Raw genomic sequence first — 17150 nt, 5'->3', positions numbered from 1 at the left:
GAAAAAGGGGCAATAAATACATAAATACTAATACAACAGCCTTATATGTATCGTATATGTTGAAACTTGACACCGTGCGGCGTACACAGGAGTGCACCATTAGATGGTTTCATGCTGAAGAAGTACGTTTTTACATAATGTTTTCTTCTGTAAATATAAACACGTGTTATGCAACATCATATATGTCAAAAGGACTGAAGCCTTTCAACCAAAACATGAGCTCATTAATGTCATTAAAAATCAGCCTGCTTTTTTATTCCATCCATTACTCCTGGTCGGAGTCTTCAGTAAATATTTAGTTTATACAAAGGGTTACATTCTATCTAAGATTAATGGTGCAACTTTCAAATATTTAGTAGTGCGTAAATTGTGACTTAGTGCCTATTTATTCTATAACTAGGCTAAGTTGTAACTTACGTGTAGCTAGTGCAAGGTCCCTTGCTGTTGTTCTGGCACCAAACTACGTTCATCTCTAGGAAACATAATGCATTTCCTTCCTGAGCTGTATGATGACTGCATGATCCCATGGTCTTTATACTTGCATACTTTTGTTTGTACAGATGAACGTGGTACATTCGGTCATTTGGAAATTGCTTCCAAGGATGAACCAGACTTGTGGAGGTCCACAATTTATATAAGTTTATAATATATAAGTATAATTATAATTTATAAGTTTGGAATAATGTACAGATATTGCTCTTATGGTAACACATTGGTACTTTTATTCACCAAAATGGCATTCTGATCACAATGTAGAGTCAGGACATTAATACAATGAAAATGTACTATTACAATAAAAAAATAAATAAATAAATCAGAACTTCTGAAACTACTTCAAAGAGTTCTTGTCAAAAAAATCCTCTATGTGCAGCAATGACAGCTTTGCAGATCCTTGGCATTCTAGCAGTCAGTTTGTCTGTGTTGATATGCTATGAATCAACTGTAATACCTAATGTGACCAGCAGAGGGAACGGTCTAGTGAGATGACCAGGGGTAGAGCAGAGACGAGCAAGAACAGCTAGAAGTTAGTTTGGTGTTGATAATGTTGGTTGATATACATTAAAGTTTGAGCACAAGCTCATTGTGAAAAAGACCAAGTCAGATCTTTACATCACAAACAACACATACTCAGGTGACATTTCACCCCACACTTCCTGTAGCATTTGTCATAGATGTGGCTGTCTTGTCGGGCACTCCTCATACACCTTCCAGTCTAGCGGATCCCACAAAAGCTCAACACTCTATTCCAATTATCTGTTGTTCAATGTCTGTTTCTTTGCCCACTCTAGCCTTTTCTTTTTGTTTTTCTGTTTAAAAATTGCTTTTTCTTTGCAATTCTTCCCATAAGGCCTGCACCCCTGACTCTTCTCTTTACTGTTATACATGCAACTGGTGTTGAACGGGTAGAATTCAATGAAGCTGTCAGCTGAGGACATGTGAGGCATCTATTTCTCAAACTAGAGACTCTGATGTACTTATCCTCTTGTAAGTAGTGTAGTGTACACCTTTGTATGAAATCTTTTGGCAATTTCAAGAATTGTAAAGCCTTCATTCCTCAAAACAATTCTTGTTTGATGAGTTACTAGAACAAGCTGTTTATTTTTTTGCCAGTTTTTACCTAATTTTGACAGGGCAGTGGGTGCTGCCGGGTTGTGATTCTACACACCCGGCCCCTTATCAGGTTAATCAAGCCTCCAAGAGGGATAAAGGACCTACTGCGGACGGTGGTTTGACAGAGAGAGAGCGTTTTCGGTCAGCTGCCCTGTGTGTGTGTGTGTGTGTGTGTGTGTGTGTGTGTGTGTGTGTGTGTGTGTGTGTGTGTGTGTGTGTGTGTGTGTGTTGTGTCTTTTTTTTAAATTAAATGTAATTTATATTGTCAATTTATATTGTTTCCATTAATGCCTTTTCACTAATATTGACCTTAAGACATGCCAGTCTATTGCATACTGTGGCAACTCAAAAACAAACACAAAGACACTGTTAAGCTTCATTTAATGAACCAAGTAGCTTTAGACTGTGTTTGATATAATGGCAAGTGATTTTATAGAACAAAATTAGCAATTTATCATGATTACTCAAGGATAAGGTGTAGGAGTGTTGGCTGCTGGAAATGGGGCCTGTCTAGATTTGATCAAAAATGACTTTTTTCAAATAGTGATGGTGCTGTTTTTTTACATCAGTAATGTCCTGACTATACTTTGTGATCAGTTGAATGCCACTTTGGTGAATTAAAGTACCAATTTCCTTCCAAAACCACAAAATCTGTACATTCTTCCAAACTTTTGGCTGCTCTCTCTCTCTCTCTCTCTCTCTCTCTCTCTCTCTCTCTGCTCTCTCTCTCTCTCTCTCTCTCTCTCTCTCTCTCTCTCTCTCTCTCTCTCTCTCTCTCTCTATATATAATATATATAGGGTATATATAATTTTTGACTCTATTCAGTCATTTTTTTTTTTTTTTTTGTATAATGAATGGTGCACGCATATTTTTTTTCCCATTTCTATTCCTTACATAAAATAGTTTTAATAACCTAAAAAATATAAATAATAGTAATTTTATTGTACCCTGTAAAAACCCCGTACCGCAAAAAATAAATAAATGGCAGAAACACTTATTTTAACATTTATTTTTCTTAAAAATTATAAAGTTCTCCTTGAATCAAATATTTTGTCAAATTAATTGGTGTATTTACACACTTGGAACTCCTACCAAATAAAATTGAGTGAATCATTATCATGCGATCTTCAATATTTTCAATAATTTTCATTTCCATTAATGCCTAGCTTAACCTACAGCCCTGTACACTCTTCTTGACCTTTCCAAAAAAAAATATTGTGTTCATATTTGCGTTTTTCATGTGTTTTTTTATGTTTTAATGTTTTTTTACATTGATAAGTTAAAATTGATTGAAACCGAATTGCTGACTGACCATCAATTAACTCCTTTCTGTGCTTTTTTTGTTCTGCTTTGAATCATAGTTTTTAGTCTTTTTTTTTTTTTCTCAGCCATGTTCAGCCAATACCCTACCCTTTCACATTCTGATAGCTCGGACTAAGGTCAGGCAGTCTCTGAATCAGAATAGGACTTTTACTGCCTTGCTGCTCGTACACTCTTCGTTTCTGAAATCAATTTCAAGTTCTGTAAATAGGAACATGATGAGGCTTCATTATTTATTAAGGTGCTGTCTTCCCTCCACTGCCACTCTGTCTTCAATATTTCTGTGCAAACCTACAAGTCTCCTCACACATGTCTAAGGTAGTCAGATCCTGCGGGCTGCACCGGCCAGCCCCTCTCAATAAAAGATGTGCTGTCTCTCATGAGAGAGATTCAGAGGATAGTGTTTGCCTCTGTTTAAATTTAAGACAGACAAGCAACACAGGGATCTCATCACACACCATTCCAATATATGTCCACAGAGCAAATTTGTAGAGACAGAGTAGATGGTGGAAAGACAGTAACTCAACATTGTGCATTTAGATAAAGCCCTTATGGTTACAAAAACAGAAAGAGTTATGGTGTCACTGGTGGTAACCTTAGCTAAACCAATGTCTTATTTGGTCTCAACTTCGTTCAGTTTTTTGCTTCAATTCACTTTCACTGATATCCCAGAGGAATACTGCACATCACTAAATGCTGCATATTGCTCTCTACTGTCAGTCCTGCCTGAATCCACTTTCTCTACATATCCTTCCTTGCCATACCTATAACTCCTTCATTCCATGTCCACCCCTGATATTTTCCCAGCTGTTTTAATAGCAGAGATTGATTACATTGACAGAGATAGTGATTACCGCACAGGCAGCCTCTGTGGGCTTCCAGAGTGAATATTTGCCTGGGAGAAATTCAATCAGGTTAGCTAATGCCATTCACACACAAAAATAACATACACCATTTTTTTTTGTGTGTATGTTATTGTTTGTGTGTGTTTTTGTAATGGATTTTGCTCCTGTTCTTCTACCTGACTGAGCCATTTGAGTTGAATTATCATTGAATAGTATAAGCAGATTTAAAGGGCTCGTTAATTTTAAATATCTAATTATTTACTCACCCTCATACATCCAAAATGTGAATGACTTTCTTATATCTGCTGAACACAAAGATTTTTAGAAGAATTTCTCAGCTCTGTAGGTCCATACAATGCAAGTGATCAGGTGCCAACATTTTAAAACTTCAAAATAAACAAAAGGGAAACATAATAGTACTCCAGACGAATAGTACTCTGGTGGATAAATCCATATCTTCAGAAGTGATATGATAGGTGTGGGTGACAAACAGATCAATATTTAAGTTATAAATAAATATTGATCTGTTTCTCACACACACCTATCATATTGTGTCTGAACTCATGGACTTAACCACTGGTGTCATGTGGATTACGTTAATGCTCCCTTTATATGGATTTGGATCTTCAACATTTTGGCATTTTGTCACTTTCATTGTGAGGACCTACAAGAGCTGAAATATTTTTCTAAAAATTATAATTTGTGTTCTACAGAAGAAAGAATGTCATACACATCTGGGATGCAAGAGGGTTTTTGAAATGATCTCTAATGTAGCAGTTAAGTTTGACAGATGTTTTGAAGCTTTTGTTTAAAAAAAAAATACACAAACATTGTATCAAGCATGGTTAGGTCTAAGATGGGGGCTATGAAACGTTGAATTTATTTATTCATTTATTTATTATCACATTTCATTCACAAGGCTTTAATGGTAGTTTATATTTCATATATATATATTTAGTTAATTCATTCAATTCTCATCAAAACTATTTTTATGAGGACATACAGTAATACATCACAAAATGCAATACAATGATGCTTGAAACTGCGGTTTCACACTTGATACATTTGCAACATGATTTTGTTCTATAAAATAATATGCAAAATACATTTATTCATTTAGCAGACACTTCTACACAAAGCGACTTACAAGTGAGGAAGACAACAGAAGTGATTCGTTCTAAGGAGACAGTGATAAAAGAACTGCTGTAGTTTTTTTAAGAGGAATAAAGAAGAGGATTTTTAGTAGGATTGTGTCAAGTGCTCACGAAAGAGATGCGTCTTAAGATGTCTCTTGAAAGTGGCTAAAGAATCAGCTGTTCAGGTAGAGTTTGGCAGGTCATTCCACCAGTGAGGGACAGTTGAAGTAAAGGTCCAGGTGAGTGATTTTTCTGCCTCTGTGAGATTTGAAGTAATGAGTGTAGATTGGGGGGTGCGGAGCCAGTGGTTGTTCTGTGAGAAAGAATTAATGCCTTGAAATTTATTTGAGTAACCATTAGCAAACAGTGCAGTTTGATGAAAAAAGGTGTGATGTGCGCTCAATTGGGCTTGTTGAAGACCAATCGTGCTGCGGCATTCTGGATCAATTGCAGAGGATTGACTGGAAAAACAGGAAGTCCTGCAAAAAGAGCATTGCAGTAATCCAGTCTAGATATAACAAGAGCCTGGACAAGGAGTTGTGTAGCATGCTCACATAGGATGTGTCTGATCTTCCTAGTGTAATACAGACCAAATCTGCATGATTGGGCTTTCCTCGCGATGTGGTCTGTGAAGGTCAATTGATTGTTAAATGAACTACTGGGCTTATGCTAAAATATTAAGCGTAATTTGCTTAAATCCAGTAAATATACATTTTTATGTAACAGTAACAATATAAATGTTTTTCTTGCTATTACTTTTTCTGCTAGTTATTGATTTAGTTGTTGTAGAGGCTTTATAAAATCATGTGTATAAAAGTAACTGTTCCTACTGATAAAAGTGCCTGTTGTACAACCAGACGTAAAACCAGCAGCTGTAATGGGACACAGCGGCTTTGTATATATGATTCATCTTTTTGCGCACCTTATGGCAGTAACTTTAAATTATGTTTAAATCATGTTGAAAAGCTTCAAGTAATGAACCAATTTTTATTGAATGTCTCACTGCTTAAGAAAGCTCCATTTCAGCATTACTAACTAATTGTTCTTCGCTTCCCAGGTCCGTCTCTGGTTGGTGTGGTGAGAAAAGACTGGGCATCTCAAACCAGTATTGCCATCTCTTGGCTGGAAACCGAACAACCACATGCTGCCATCCTGGATTATGAGATCAAATATTATGAAAAGGTAAATCACCACCTTTCTTTCTCTAAGACTAAAGCCTCAGTTAAACAATGAACAGAATCTGAAAATTTGTGTTTTATTTCTTTCTGTTTAGGAACAGGAACAGTTAAGTTACTCATCCACGCGCACTAAGTCTCCAAGTGTGATAGTCACTGGACTAAAGCCCTCCACAGTTTACTTGTTCCATGTGCGAGCTCGCACACTTGCTGGTTACAGCAGTTACAGCCCAAAGTTTGAGTTTGCCACAGGAGATGAGAGTAAGCTTCTCTTTAATCAAATTCCTCATTTAATAGGCCTAAGCTTAAAATGCTGTAGTTATGTCCAATTTCCTAAAATTGTGGTCATATCACGTCTGCTGTGTGAGTAGAATTTTAAACAAATGTTCTGTTGGAACATTTTTTCAGCAGCATTTCTTTCTGTTTAACGTGAAGGACCTGTGCTCTGCCATTTCAGTTTATTATTATTCAGCTGATGCTAAGGTTATTTCAGTGCACAGTATGTATGTAAAATACCCACCTTTTCTCCACCCACCTGTCTCGTGGCATTAAGTGTATTTCTCTATAGAAGTCTCAAGAGGTGTTTAGAAGAGCCTGATGGATCTGAGCTTGTGGCCCTCACTTGAATGCCAATATAATGTACAATTGTTAGAAAGGCCCAGTCACCAACCAATCTCCACGAACAACAAAACAAAACCCATTACATGTGTGAGTGAGTTGATTGTTTTGTGCTTCTCCCTCTCACACACTCTTTATGGTCAGACTCTGAGGAAGCAGCTGATCAGGGCCAGGTGTTGGTGATTGTTACAGCCACCGTGGGGGGCATTTCTCTTCTCATCATTCTCACCCTCTTCCTTTTCATCACTGGCAGGTAACGAGAAACCAAATTATATATGTGGGTGAGTGAGTGGGTAAATATGTAAATGTAAATATGCTCCAGTATAAGACAGATGTTATCTAGATGTGACCTTTTCCTATCTATCTATCTATCTATCTATCTATCTATCTATCTATCTATCTATCTATCTATCTATCTATCTATCTATCTATCTATCTATCTATCTATCTATCTATCTATCTATCTATCTGTCTGTCTGTCTGTCTGTCTGTCTGTCTGTGTTTTTTCCTCTTACTCTCTCATTAACCCTTAATATAGCTCCTTGTTTATCCAGCCATCTCCTAATAGACCTATTGTCCACAGAGAGCCTTTCTGTTTTCCGATTGGTTGAGCCATGTTGCTGCCTAATTAGTCGGAATGCTACAACCTTCCAGCAGAGGCCATGTGTGCTGCCATGAAATGGCATGTTTTGAGACTGACAGCAAGCTTAAACATGCCACACAGTCCTGTGATTCTCAATATCAGCATGTGCTGATATTGCCACGAGGCACTGTGAAACCTCAGTCAGCCAGCATCAGCAACAGCAACAGCATCCACATATAGGTGCAAGGTCTGATGGAATGGTGTTCAGCTGCTTGTGCAGTTGGCAAGGAGGCTGTTGTAAACAACTCTCAAATAAATCAAGAGCTCTTGGTGAAGTACAGAAATCTGTCTGCAATTGTCTAAATATTTATAAATATAAATATAGACACTTGGTTCAGAACCTTGGATAGGGCTGAAGTCTTTTAATGTTTGGCTGTATGTATATATATTTCCAGTCAAAAGTTTGTAATCACCTACTGATTCTTTATTAAGACTATTTTCCATGTTTTAGAATAATAGTAATCAATATTATTAAATTGGAAGGGTCAGAATTATGCAGTGGCAAAACATGTTAACCCGTAAATACTCTCTCTCTCTCGCACCACCGTCCGCAGTCAGCCTTTATCCCTCTTGGAGGCTTGATTAGCCTGATAAGGGGCCAGGTGTGTAGAATCACGACCCGGCCCCACCCCCGGCGCTGTCACAACAGTATTGTAAGGTTTTCCATTTATGCTAGGCACTTGCTGGCTGCTTTTCATTGCTACCTGATCCAACTCCTTAATTAATTTTTTTTGTAAATAACTTCTAATATATGCACATATGTAATTTATACAGTATTTGTCCACATAACTAATTACAATAGTTTAAGCATAAGCCTTTAGATGAAAAGGTTTTAAGGATCATGAGAAACATTAAATCAGTCAAGGGTGTCCAAAGGTTAAACTGGTAGTGCTGACAAATTATATTTCACTTTGATTGCACAGGTGTCAATGGTACATCAAATCTAAGATAAAGTCAGAAGACAAAAAAAGGACACAGTATCAAAACGGACATGGTATGGGAACCAAATACACACTCAAACACTGATGCTCACTTATCCCATAATTCCATGTGTCAATGCCAATTTACTCAGCATTGATAATGATGAAGTATCTGAAAATTTCAACTCTTGGTATCATTTCCAGTGCCATTCCCAGGAATAAAAACTTATATTGACCCAGATACTTACGAGGACCCCTCACAGGCTGTTCATGAGTTTGCCAAGGAAATCGATCCATCTCGTATCCGAATCGAAAGGGTCATTGGAGCAGGTGAGAGCACTTCTAACATCTTATTCAGTAAGATAGTTTCATTAGCCGAAAATCCTCTTTAGCCTGTCTGCATAAAACATAAAGTTTGAATGTGTCATGAGTTCGTAGTTAGAAGATAAAGTGCCATATATATAGATGAAATAAAAATGGGGGGGGGGAGGTCTTCATTCATATCTCTCTGTCTCTCTCTCTCTCTCTCTCTCTCTCTCTCTCTCTCTCTCTCTCTCTTAGTCTCAAGCTCTTTTCCAAAGTTCCTATGTTTTGGTTTCTCTTATGTGTCTTATTAAAATATATTTCAGATAATTTCAACAGTTAAGCACTTAACTGCCGTGCTGAAAAATTGCTTTGTAATTCATAGAACACAAAATAAACAATATGCAATCTTCAGTGGCACAAGTGGGACATAATTCACAAATAATTGTCACATGAAGAACCCTTGTAAAGTACCTTGTGAAATTGCTTGTTTGAAATGTTTGTACTCCCACCTAGTGTTTAATATATGCAAGTGCAAATTTGTGGATGCAGTGACCCAAAATACATCAACAGTGAAAATGGACTGATGTGTTTTTAAGGTGAGTTTGGGGAGGTTTGCAGTGGCCGTCTCCACATACCGGGAAAAAAGGAAACTCCTGTTGCCATAAAGACTCTGAAGGGAGGATACACAGAGCATCAGAGACGGGACTTCCTGCGAGAGGCGAGCATCATGGGACAGTTTGATAACCCTAACATCATCAGGCTGGAGGGGGTGGTCACTAAAAGTAAGACCCTTTTTTTTTTACCTTAAGTGTCATTCTGAATATGCAAACTCCTGTTTGAAATGATGTCTGACTCTACCCAGTAATGAGTATAATGAGACTAGAGAAAGCCCACACAAATGGCTGGGTCTGAATAGCATGGCAGACAATAAATAAATTAATGCGTCTATGAAACAGAGAAGGAAATCGTGAAATATTGATATTTACCACGGAGGATACAAGTATGAAATTGATTCCCAAGTAACTTGGATCACTCTCATCAAAAAGCTGTTTTCTCTCTGCACGAAACAAACATGTTTTACTGATAGGTTTGATACACCCACAGCTTCGGTCAGACACGCAAACAATCACTGATTTTATGCTACACAACAGACTCCATTCAACCTCCATTATAACCCCAGAAAAGAACAATCTCAGTGCCTCTTTCTGCTTTTATCTAATTTCTTTCATCTAACCTACCAATCACTCATTCCACAAGGGATTAAATAATTTAGGCTGCTTGAAGTAGTTAGGAAAAAAATGTATGGGAAGGCATCAGACAGAAAAAGATGTTAATGTGGCAGCATTACCCTGTTGAAAAGAACAGCATAAACCAGCCTTCGCTGTTTTGCTGGTTTTAGCTGGTTTAAGTTGGTCTCCCAGACTGACCAGCAGTTAAGTACCATAATCCCCTCTAAAACCATCCAATATTGAGCAGGTTGCCCCCTCATGGGCGCTGTCATGTTGACATAACATGACAACCTGTATCATGCAATTGAGTGAGTTACTACCACTATTAATAACAATAACGTGTTTACTTACTCAAATTTAAAATTATATAAAAAAATATATATGTAAAAAATTTAAACAAAAGAAGCAAACCAAACAATATAACAACAAACACAATATACATACTAAAATCAACAGTATAGTTTAGAGTAGGGGTCGGCAACTTACGGCACCAGAATTGGCACACGGAGGGGTAATCACTGGCTCGCCAGCAACGGCGAGAGAGGAGAGAGGAGTAGACTATTTTAATTATATAAATTCTGCTTCTGCATTTCAATCTATATCTTGATGTAATCCTTCCTCATGATCACACAGTGTGTTTTTATGAGCTGAATGGGAGGCTAAACAAAAAGTTCAAATCTGACGAGACTTCAGTAAACCCAACAAACTCCATTCACCATTCGCGCATCACGAGCCTTAATCAGTCAGGCTGCGCGAATAACAGCCTACATTCCGTGTTTCATGTGTTTCTTTTTGCTTTCAGAAAAGTAATGAGGCAAACACCACTATTAATCCACTATTAATCCTTGAGGTTTCCAACCTCAGGCTCACCGTCCTTAAACCATAGTCACATTCAAAACTACACTAAATGAATAAAAGAGAAAACAAAAACCTCAGTCTATTCAAAATATAAATTAAACCTAGAAATAAAGTTTTAGGATTTTGCAGGTGCGATTCACCGAATAGGGCTTGTGATGCATGAATGGCTTGCATGTGAACTAGATTGGAATGCAGGTGCGAAAAACTTCATATAAATAAAATAGCCTGTTCTTCTCTCACTGTTACTTGCATGCTATGATTACCCCTATGCAACATAATATAAGAAATATTTAAGATTCCACACAATTTCATGATCAGTAATCAAATAAGCAAATTTGTGACATTAACTGTTAACTCATTTTGTACAAAAGGACAGGTTTTCTTTCATAAAAGTATCCATTATACAAATGTAGGTGTAGTGTCAGACTTCTAAAGAGAATAACGTAGACTAAAACTAACTAAACAGAAAATAAACTAACATCTTCTGCGTAAAGTGGCAGCACTTTGTTCAACTACATATGATGATATTATAGGGGTGCGTATCGCCAGCCATCTCACAATACCATACATATTGCGATACATCACAATACAGATTACATTTTGATTCACAAGCTTTCATGTCCAATTAATTTGAGCATATTTTATAATGTTGATTTTGCTTACAAATAAATCTATTTAATACTGTACTGTACTGTAATGCTGTTATTAAAGGAATATTCTGTGTTCAGTACATGTCAAGCTTAATCAAAAGCATTTGTGGCATAATGTTGATTACCACAAAAATTTATTTCGACTCATCCTTCCTTTTCTTAAAACAAAAATCTAAAATCTGGGTTACAGTGAGGTATGAAAGTTAATGGAGGCCAATTTTTGGAGGGTTTAAAAAGAAATTTTATAAAACCACTTTCATTAATTATTCTGTTAAAACTCATGTATTATTTGAGCCGTAAAGTTGCATAAATTGTAATTTTTACAGTCATTTTAGGGTTTTGGGGTTTGTTGACATCACATTCGCATGGCAATGAAATTTTCACAGAAAAGCTTAGCAAGTGATTTTATCACAAACTGAAATCATATTGTTAATGTCTTGTGGCTGTACTTTTGAAAGAGTGAGTATTTTAACGTTAACAAATTGGCCCCATTCACTTTCATTGTAAGTGTCTCACTGGAACCAAGACTTTAGCGTTTTTTAAAGAAAAGGAGGAACGAGTCAAAATAATTTTTTGTGATACTCAAGATTATGCCACAAATGCTGTTGATTGAGCTTAACTTGTATTGAACCCAGAACATTTCTTTAATACAGGGGAACTTCTTACTTTATAAATTACAGTTATATTAATAATAATAATAAAAATAAAAAATAAAGTTTTTCATCATTTTGGCAACATTTTAGATTTTAAAAAAAAATATACAAAGTCCATGTATTCCATCAATAAATATGGTGTCTTGAAATTGCATATATGATGTTGCAAAAATAAATAAATATGTTTTGTTGCACGTTTGCTGTTTACATTCCTAACTTGTACTTCTTAAAGATATTTACAAAGATATGTTGAACAAGTGCTAAAAGGCTGCAGGGACTTTGACAGAAGTGTTTTGATCAATTGGCTTCTTGACAACATCCATGCTATTTTTTAATCAATTTAAATGTTGGCAGATGCTATTTGCACCTTGGCACAAATAATGATATATGCTGTTTACATACCAGTGCAAATAGAGTCAGAAACTATTTGCACCCATATTTAAATACTAACACACAGTTTGGGCATCACTGCCGTGTGTTTATTGTGTTTATTTAGAGTCACACAGACTGCTAGCCCTAAACCTAAACTTACCTTAGAAAAAATAACCTTGGCTTTACAGTAACCATGGTTTCACGTTGGAACGAGTGCGATCGACAGACCTCGTATCTGGATCATACCCTTCTCTGCACTCCTCAACATTCACTGTGACCAAATCACTTTGATGAAATCAACATTTATATAAAAAAATTTCTATTATTTTAAGTAGTATTAAAGGAAATGTTAAGGGTGGAAACAGGAAATCAGATGGGAACACGATTGGGACAAAACAATATACATTCACACACCGTCTTTACACCTCACGCCACTGACATCTATTAGTTAGTTTGTCATACATTTCTGTTGTTCCACCAGACTATTGGGGTGTAAATATCTTCGCTGTGTGGCAGATGCTATTTACACCAAGGTGCAAATAGACAATTTGTTAAAAAAAATAATAATGTTTTTGTTGTTTTTGATCAATATCGAACTGTAAAGTACAGAAAGCACTTTAAAAAGAGACATTATTCAGTGAAAAAGGGATTGTGTGGATCTCGTCTTTGGACTCACACGGAAAGAGTAAAACCCAAATTTGACTCTCAACAATCAGTGAAAAGATACACTACAGTACACTTCTCAAACACTAGCAAGTGGACTTGCTCATCACTGACATTTTTAATCACACACACATATATTGTAGAGGGTTTTGTATAGAATAAAAAAGCGACCTTGATATTTTAAGAATCGGCATCTGCATCGTTCAAATGAAGTTTGTGATTTAGCAGAAAATCAATATTTATGCTTGGCCAAAGTCCCAGAACATCTGTCTCTGTCCCGTTTTCCACTCTTTTTCTGTCTGTATCATTTTCCATCACTGAAATATATCCTGTTTTTACTTTGTAGGTCGGCCTGTGATGATAGTGGTGGAATACATGGAGAACGGCTCGTTGGACTCTTTTCTGAGGGTACAAGAACCACATTCAACATTTGTGTGACCCTCCACACCTGATATTCCTGATAAACACATCCTAAGAGAACCCATATGTGGCAGGGCGTAGGGCAGGGCCAGATAAAGGCCGATGACAGACAGTGGTGCGACGGGAGAGAGAGTTTACGGACATGTCTGTCATGTGTGTGTTTGTCTTTTAAGTTTTTCATTAAAAAAATCTCTCTCTCATCGCACCACCGTCTGTCATCAGCCTTTATCCCTCTCGGAGACTTAATTAGCCTGATAAGGGACCGGGTGTGTATAATCACAACCTGGCCCCGCCCTGCGCCCTGCCACAAGTGGTATCTTATTTTGTAATTCTTTAAGATGCACAAACAAATGAATTTTTATAGGAATTGTTGCTGAAGTGGTAGTTCAATGCAAAACTTGACTACTTTTTGCCTCTTCTTTCCTTTTGCTCTGCATCTTGCATCTCCTCCTGTCTCTCCTCTTCTCTTCTTTTTTCTTTTATAGAAGCATGACGGGCATTTCACCGTGATCCAGCTGGTTGGTATGCTGCGTGGCATTGCTTCTGGTATGATGTACCTGTCCGACATTGGCTATGTCCACCGGGACCTGGCAGCCCGGAATATTCTGGTGGATGACAACCTGGTGTGTAAGGTGTCAGACTTCGGCCTGTCTAGAGTGCTTGAGGATGACCCAGAGGCAGCTTACACCACCACTGTAAGCTGCATACACCCACTTCAATACTGGTTAATTTAAATTCAGTACTGTTCTGAGTTAATAACAATCTGTGCTACTTAGACAGTCTGATCCACAATCTCTGGAGTGTAGCTCTTCTCTGCTTATTGTGTTATTGAATGGGGCTGAGTGTAGCCAAGCAGTATAACATGAGATTAAGGGCTTACTTCGAGGAGTAATTGTGTAATTAGATTTATAATAAGATACTAAATGTTTCAGAATTTTAACTTAAACTTTCTTATTCAGGGGTCTGAGTATGTCACTTCACTAAAGGGCAAGTTGTCATATTTGAATGTGTTTTTATTATTATAAATACAATGTATTATTGTATTAATTTTAATTAATTATATTCATTACATAATTTGCTGGCCATGGTTTGCTCATTTCATGAGTTTCATAATTGTTTTACTTTTAAAATTTAGCTGAAAAGTGATAAGCTATTTAATTGCAAGTTTCAATATGACAACTTACTCTAACTCATTTTTTTTTTTCCTGAGCAGTAGCCTAATTGTAGAAATGTGCAATACATTTTTTGTAGTCAAAACTTCAAGGTACTGCATGTGCCTATAATAAATTGACTTTAAAAAATAAAACTACCCTGAAAAATAGTAACCTGGAGTAAAAAGTGTGAAAATCTCCAAGAACAACTCCAATAAAAGCTCAATCACTCCTCATTATTGCATAACAAGCAATCAGCATATCTCCTTTGATGTTATTGGAATACTTGTTATTATGTTAAAAAAATATATATTTATTTTTTTCTCCAGGGTGGTAAGATTCCTATCCGATGGACCGCTCCAGAGGCAATTGCGTATAGGAAGTTCTCCTCAGCCAGTGATGCTTGGAGCTACGGCATTGTCATGTGGGAGGTGATGTCATATGGGGAGCGGCCCTACTGGGAGATGTCTAATCAAGATGTGAGTAACTTTGTCTATTATAATTTGACAAATTTTGGGACAGTAAAGCCTTTATAAGGAAATATTTGTGTTGTCAGTGTGTGTTTTGCAGAATTATACTTTGCTCTTCTCCCCAAGAGAGATTTTGGAGAGCTTTGCTTCCAGGTATTATTGTTCACTTTAAGGCATGTGGAATTGAAACAAGATTCCCAAGAACATGTTATGTTACTTCACAACAAAAACTCTCCAAAGTGTCAAAGTGTTACAGTAGGTCAGAGACAACAAAATCATAGCGAGACATTTGTTATGCCCTCAGTTTATTAATTATATCCTCAATATCTGATTCATACACCCAAACACTGACATAACTCTGAAGAGATATATCCTGCCCCAATGGCTTAAGACTGTCCATACTGGTCGTGTCAGAGCAAACATTGTAAACCATTTTATTTGTCTTGTTGACAGGAGTCCATCCATTAACTGTTGGTGTGATGTGCCATAATGGACACTTCCAGTGTAGATGGTTTCATTGATTATAAAGGGATCAATTTGATTTTGACGTGATGCTCATGTTTAATGTAGACATGGTGTTATAGATTTAGTAAATTGTTGAGGTATTTCACGTGCTCCAACCACTGATGGCATCCCTAAAATTCCATGTAAGCATTGATTAAATGGTCTTATAAAATATATTTGCCAATAGGGTTCTGTGTATCCTCCCACAGGTAATCTTGTCTATAGAGGAGGGCTATAGGCTCCCAGCGCCCATGGGTTGCCCCGTGGCCCTGCACCAGCTCATGCTACTGTGCTGGGAGAAAGAACGCAGTCGGCGACCACATTTTAGCGACGTGGTTAGCTTCCTAGATAAGCTGATCTGCAATCCCAGCAGCCTGCTCACACTGGTGGAGGATGTAAATAGGTACTGTAGAATTATCATGATCATGTTTGTCAATCATCCTGAATGACAGTATTAAAAGCTGAGTTTAAATAACAAAACCATCATCAATATAACAAGCTTTCAAAATGAAATATTAGGTATATACCTGCTCTTTTAAAACCTGGTTCTTTATGAAGCAGATAACACCACTGAGCTGTTGTCACTTGCCTGTGGGAAACATTAAATGTAATGTAAACCTGAGAATTTGCTTTTGCTACATTTTTAAACAGCTTTCCAGAATCCCCTGAGGATATGCCAGACTACCCTCTCTTCATATCCATCAGTGATTGGCTGGATTCCATCAAAATGAGCCAATACAAGAACAACTTCATAGCAGCAGGGTACACCACCCTGGATTCAGTCTCCACAATGAGTATTGAGTGAGTTGAGTTACAACTACTGAATAGATTTCTGTTCAGTACTCTCCAGTTTTGTTTTGATTGGGCCCAAGCACTGAAATTGTGGAGACCCTATTGTTCTTCTAAGGATTATTATTATTATTAGGGTCCAAGCTCCAAAGCTATTTGTATTTGTTCCGATTTTCATATTGTTCTTATTCTTATTATTAGGGGGCCAATCAGTGAAGCTGCTGGAATCCTATTGTAATTGTACTGATTTTCTTATTTTTATGTTATTGACAGTATTATTATTAGATTTCTGCAGTAGGAGGAAATCTATTGTTATTGACGGTTTTATTATTATTATTATTATTATTAGATTCCTCTGGTAGGAGGAAAATCTATTGTAATTGACGGTATTTGTTAGATAATTTTGTCATCCAATGTATTTAATTTATTTTGTTGATCTGGAGTCCCCGTCTCGATACGGCTCAGCTGAGGGGATTCTTCCGGTAGGAGGAAATCTATTGTAATTGACGGTATTATTATTATTATTATTACTCTCCTTGAGCCCCAATATCTCAAAAAGTCACTGGTCAAAAATTTTCTAAATTGGCACATTGATACTCCATGCCAACGGGTTTCGCCAATAGGTGGCGCTACAGGCCACGCCCCAAAAAAATTTTTCTAAGTGATTTATTACCACCCCATTTGTCCAATTCTTTTGAAACTTGGTGTACATGCCTCATTTCTCTACTGGATAAATAGGGTCTACAAGTAAAATCCCATTCACTTGTGTGTTTTACTGCTTGCCAGTTTGAACATTCAAGTGATTTTACACTATTC

General features: G+C 37.0%; 1 protein-coding gene across 2 annotated transcripts in view; it reads left to right on the top strand.

The window, feature by feature from the left end:
* The window catches only part of LOC127651615 (ephrin type-A receptor 6-like), a 272024-nt gene that overhangs the window by 232894 nt on the left and 21980 nt on the right, over window positions 1–17150 (top strand). For both annotated transcript variants that reach the window (XM_052137535.1, XM_052137536.1), the window contains 11 exons: window positions 5971–6095; window positions 6187–6349; window positions 6851–6959; window positions 8273–8343; window positions 8474–8599; window positions 9172–9357; window positions 13347–13408; window positions 13906–14115; window positions 14901–15050; window positions 15755–15948; window positions 16197–16346. In XM_052137535.1, the coding sequence (XP_051993495.1) occupies window positions 5971–6095; window positions 6187–6349; window positions 6851–6959; window positions 8273–8343; window positions 8474–8599; window positions 9172–9357; window positions 13347–13408; window positions 13906–14115; window positions 14901–15050; window positions 15755–15948; window positions 16197–16346 (1546 nt within the window). The remainder of the gene's footprint in view (window positions 1–5970; window positions 6096–6186; window positions 6350–6850; window positions 6960–8272; window positions 8344–8473; window positions 8600–9171; window positions 9358–13346; window positions 13409–13905; window positions 14116–14900; window positions 15051–15754; window positions 15949–16196; window positions 16347–17150) is intronic.

The sequence above is a fragment of the Xyrauchen texanus genome, chromosome 11 (genome assembly GCF_025860055.1).
Source record: "Xyrauchen texanus isolate HMW12.3.18 chromosome 11, RBS_HiC_50CHRs, whole genome shotgun sequence".
NCBI lineage: Eukaryota > Metazoa > Chordata > Actinopteri > Cypriniformes > Catostomidae > Xyrauchen > Xyrauchen texanus.
This window is presented reverse-complemented; position numbering and strand designations above follow the sequence as displayed.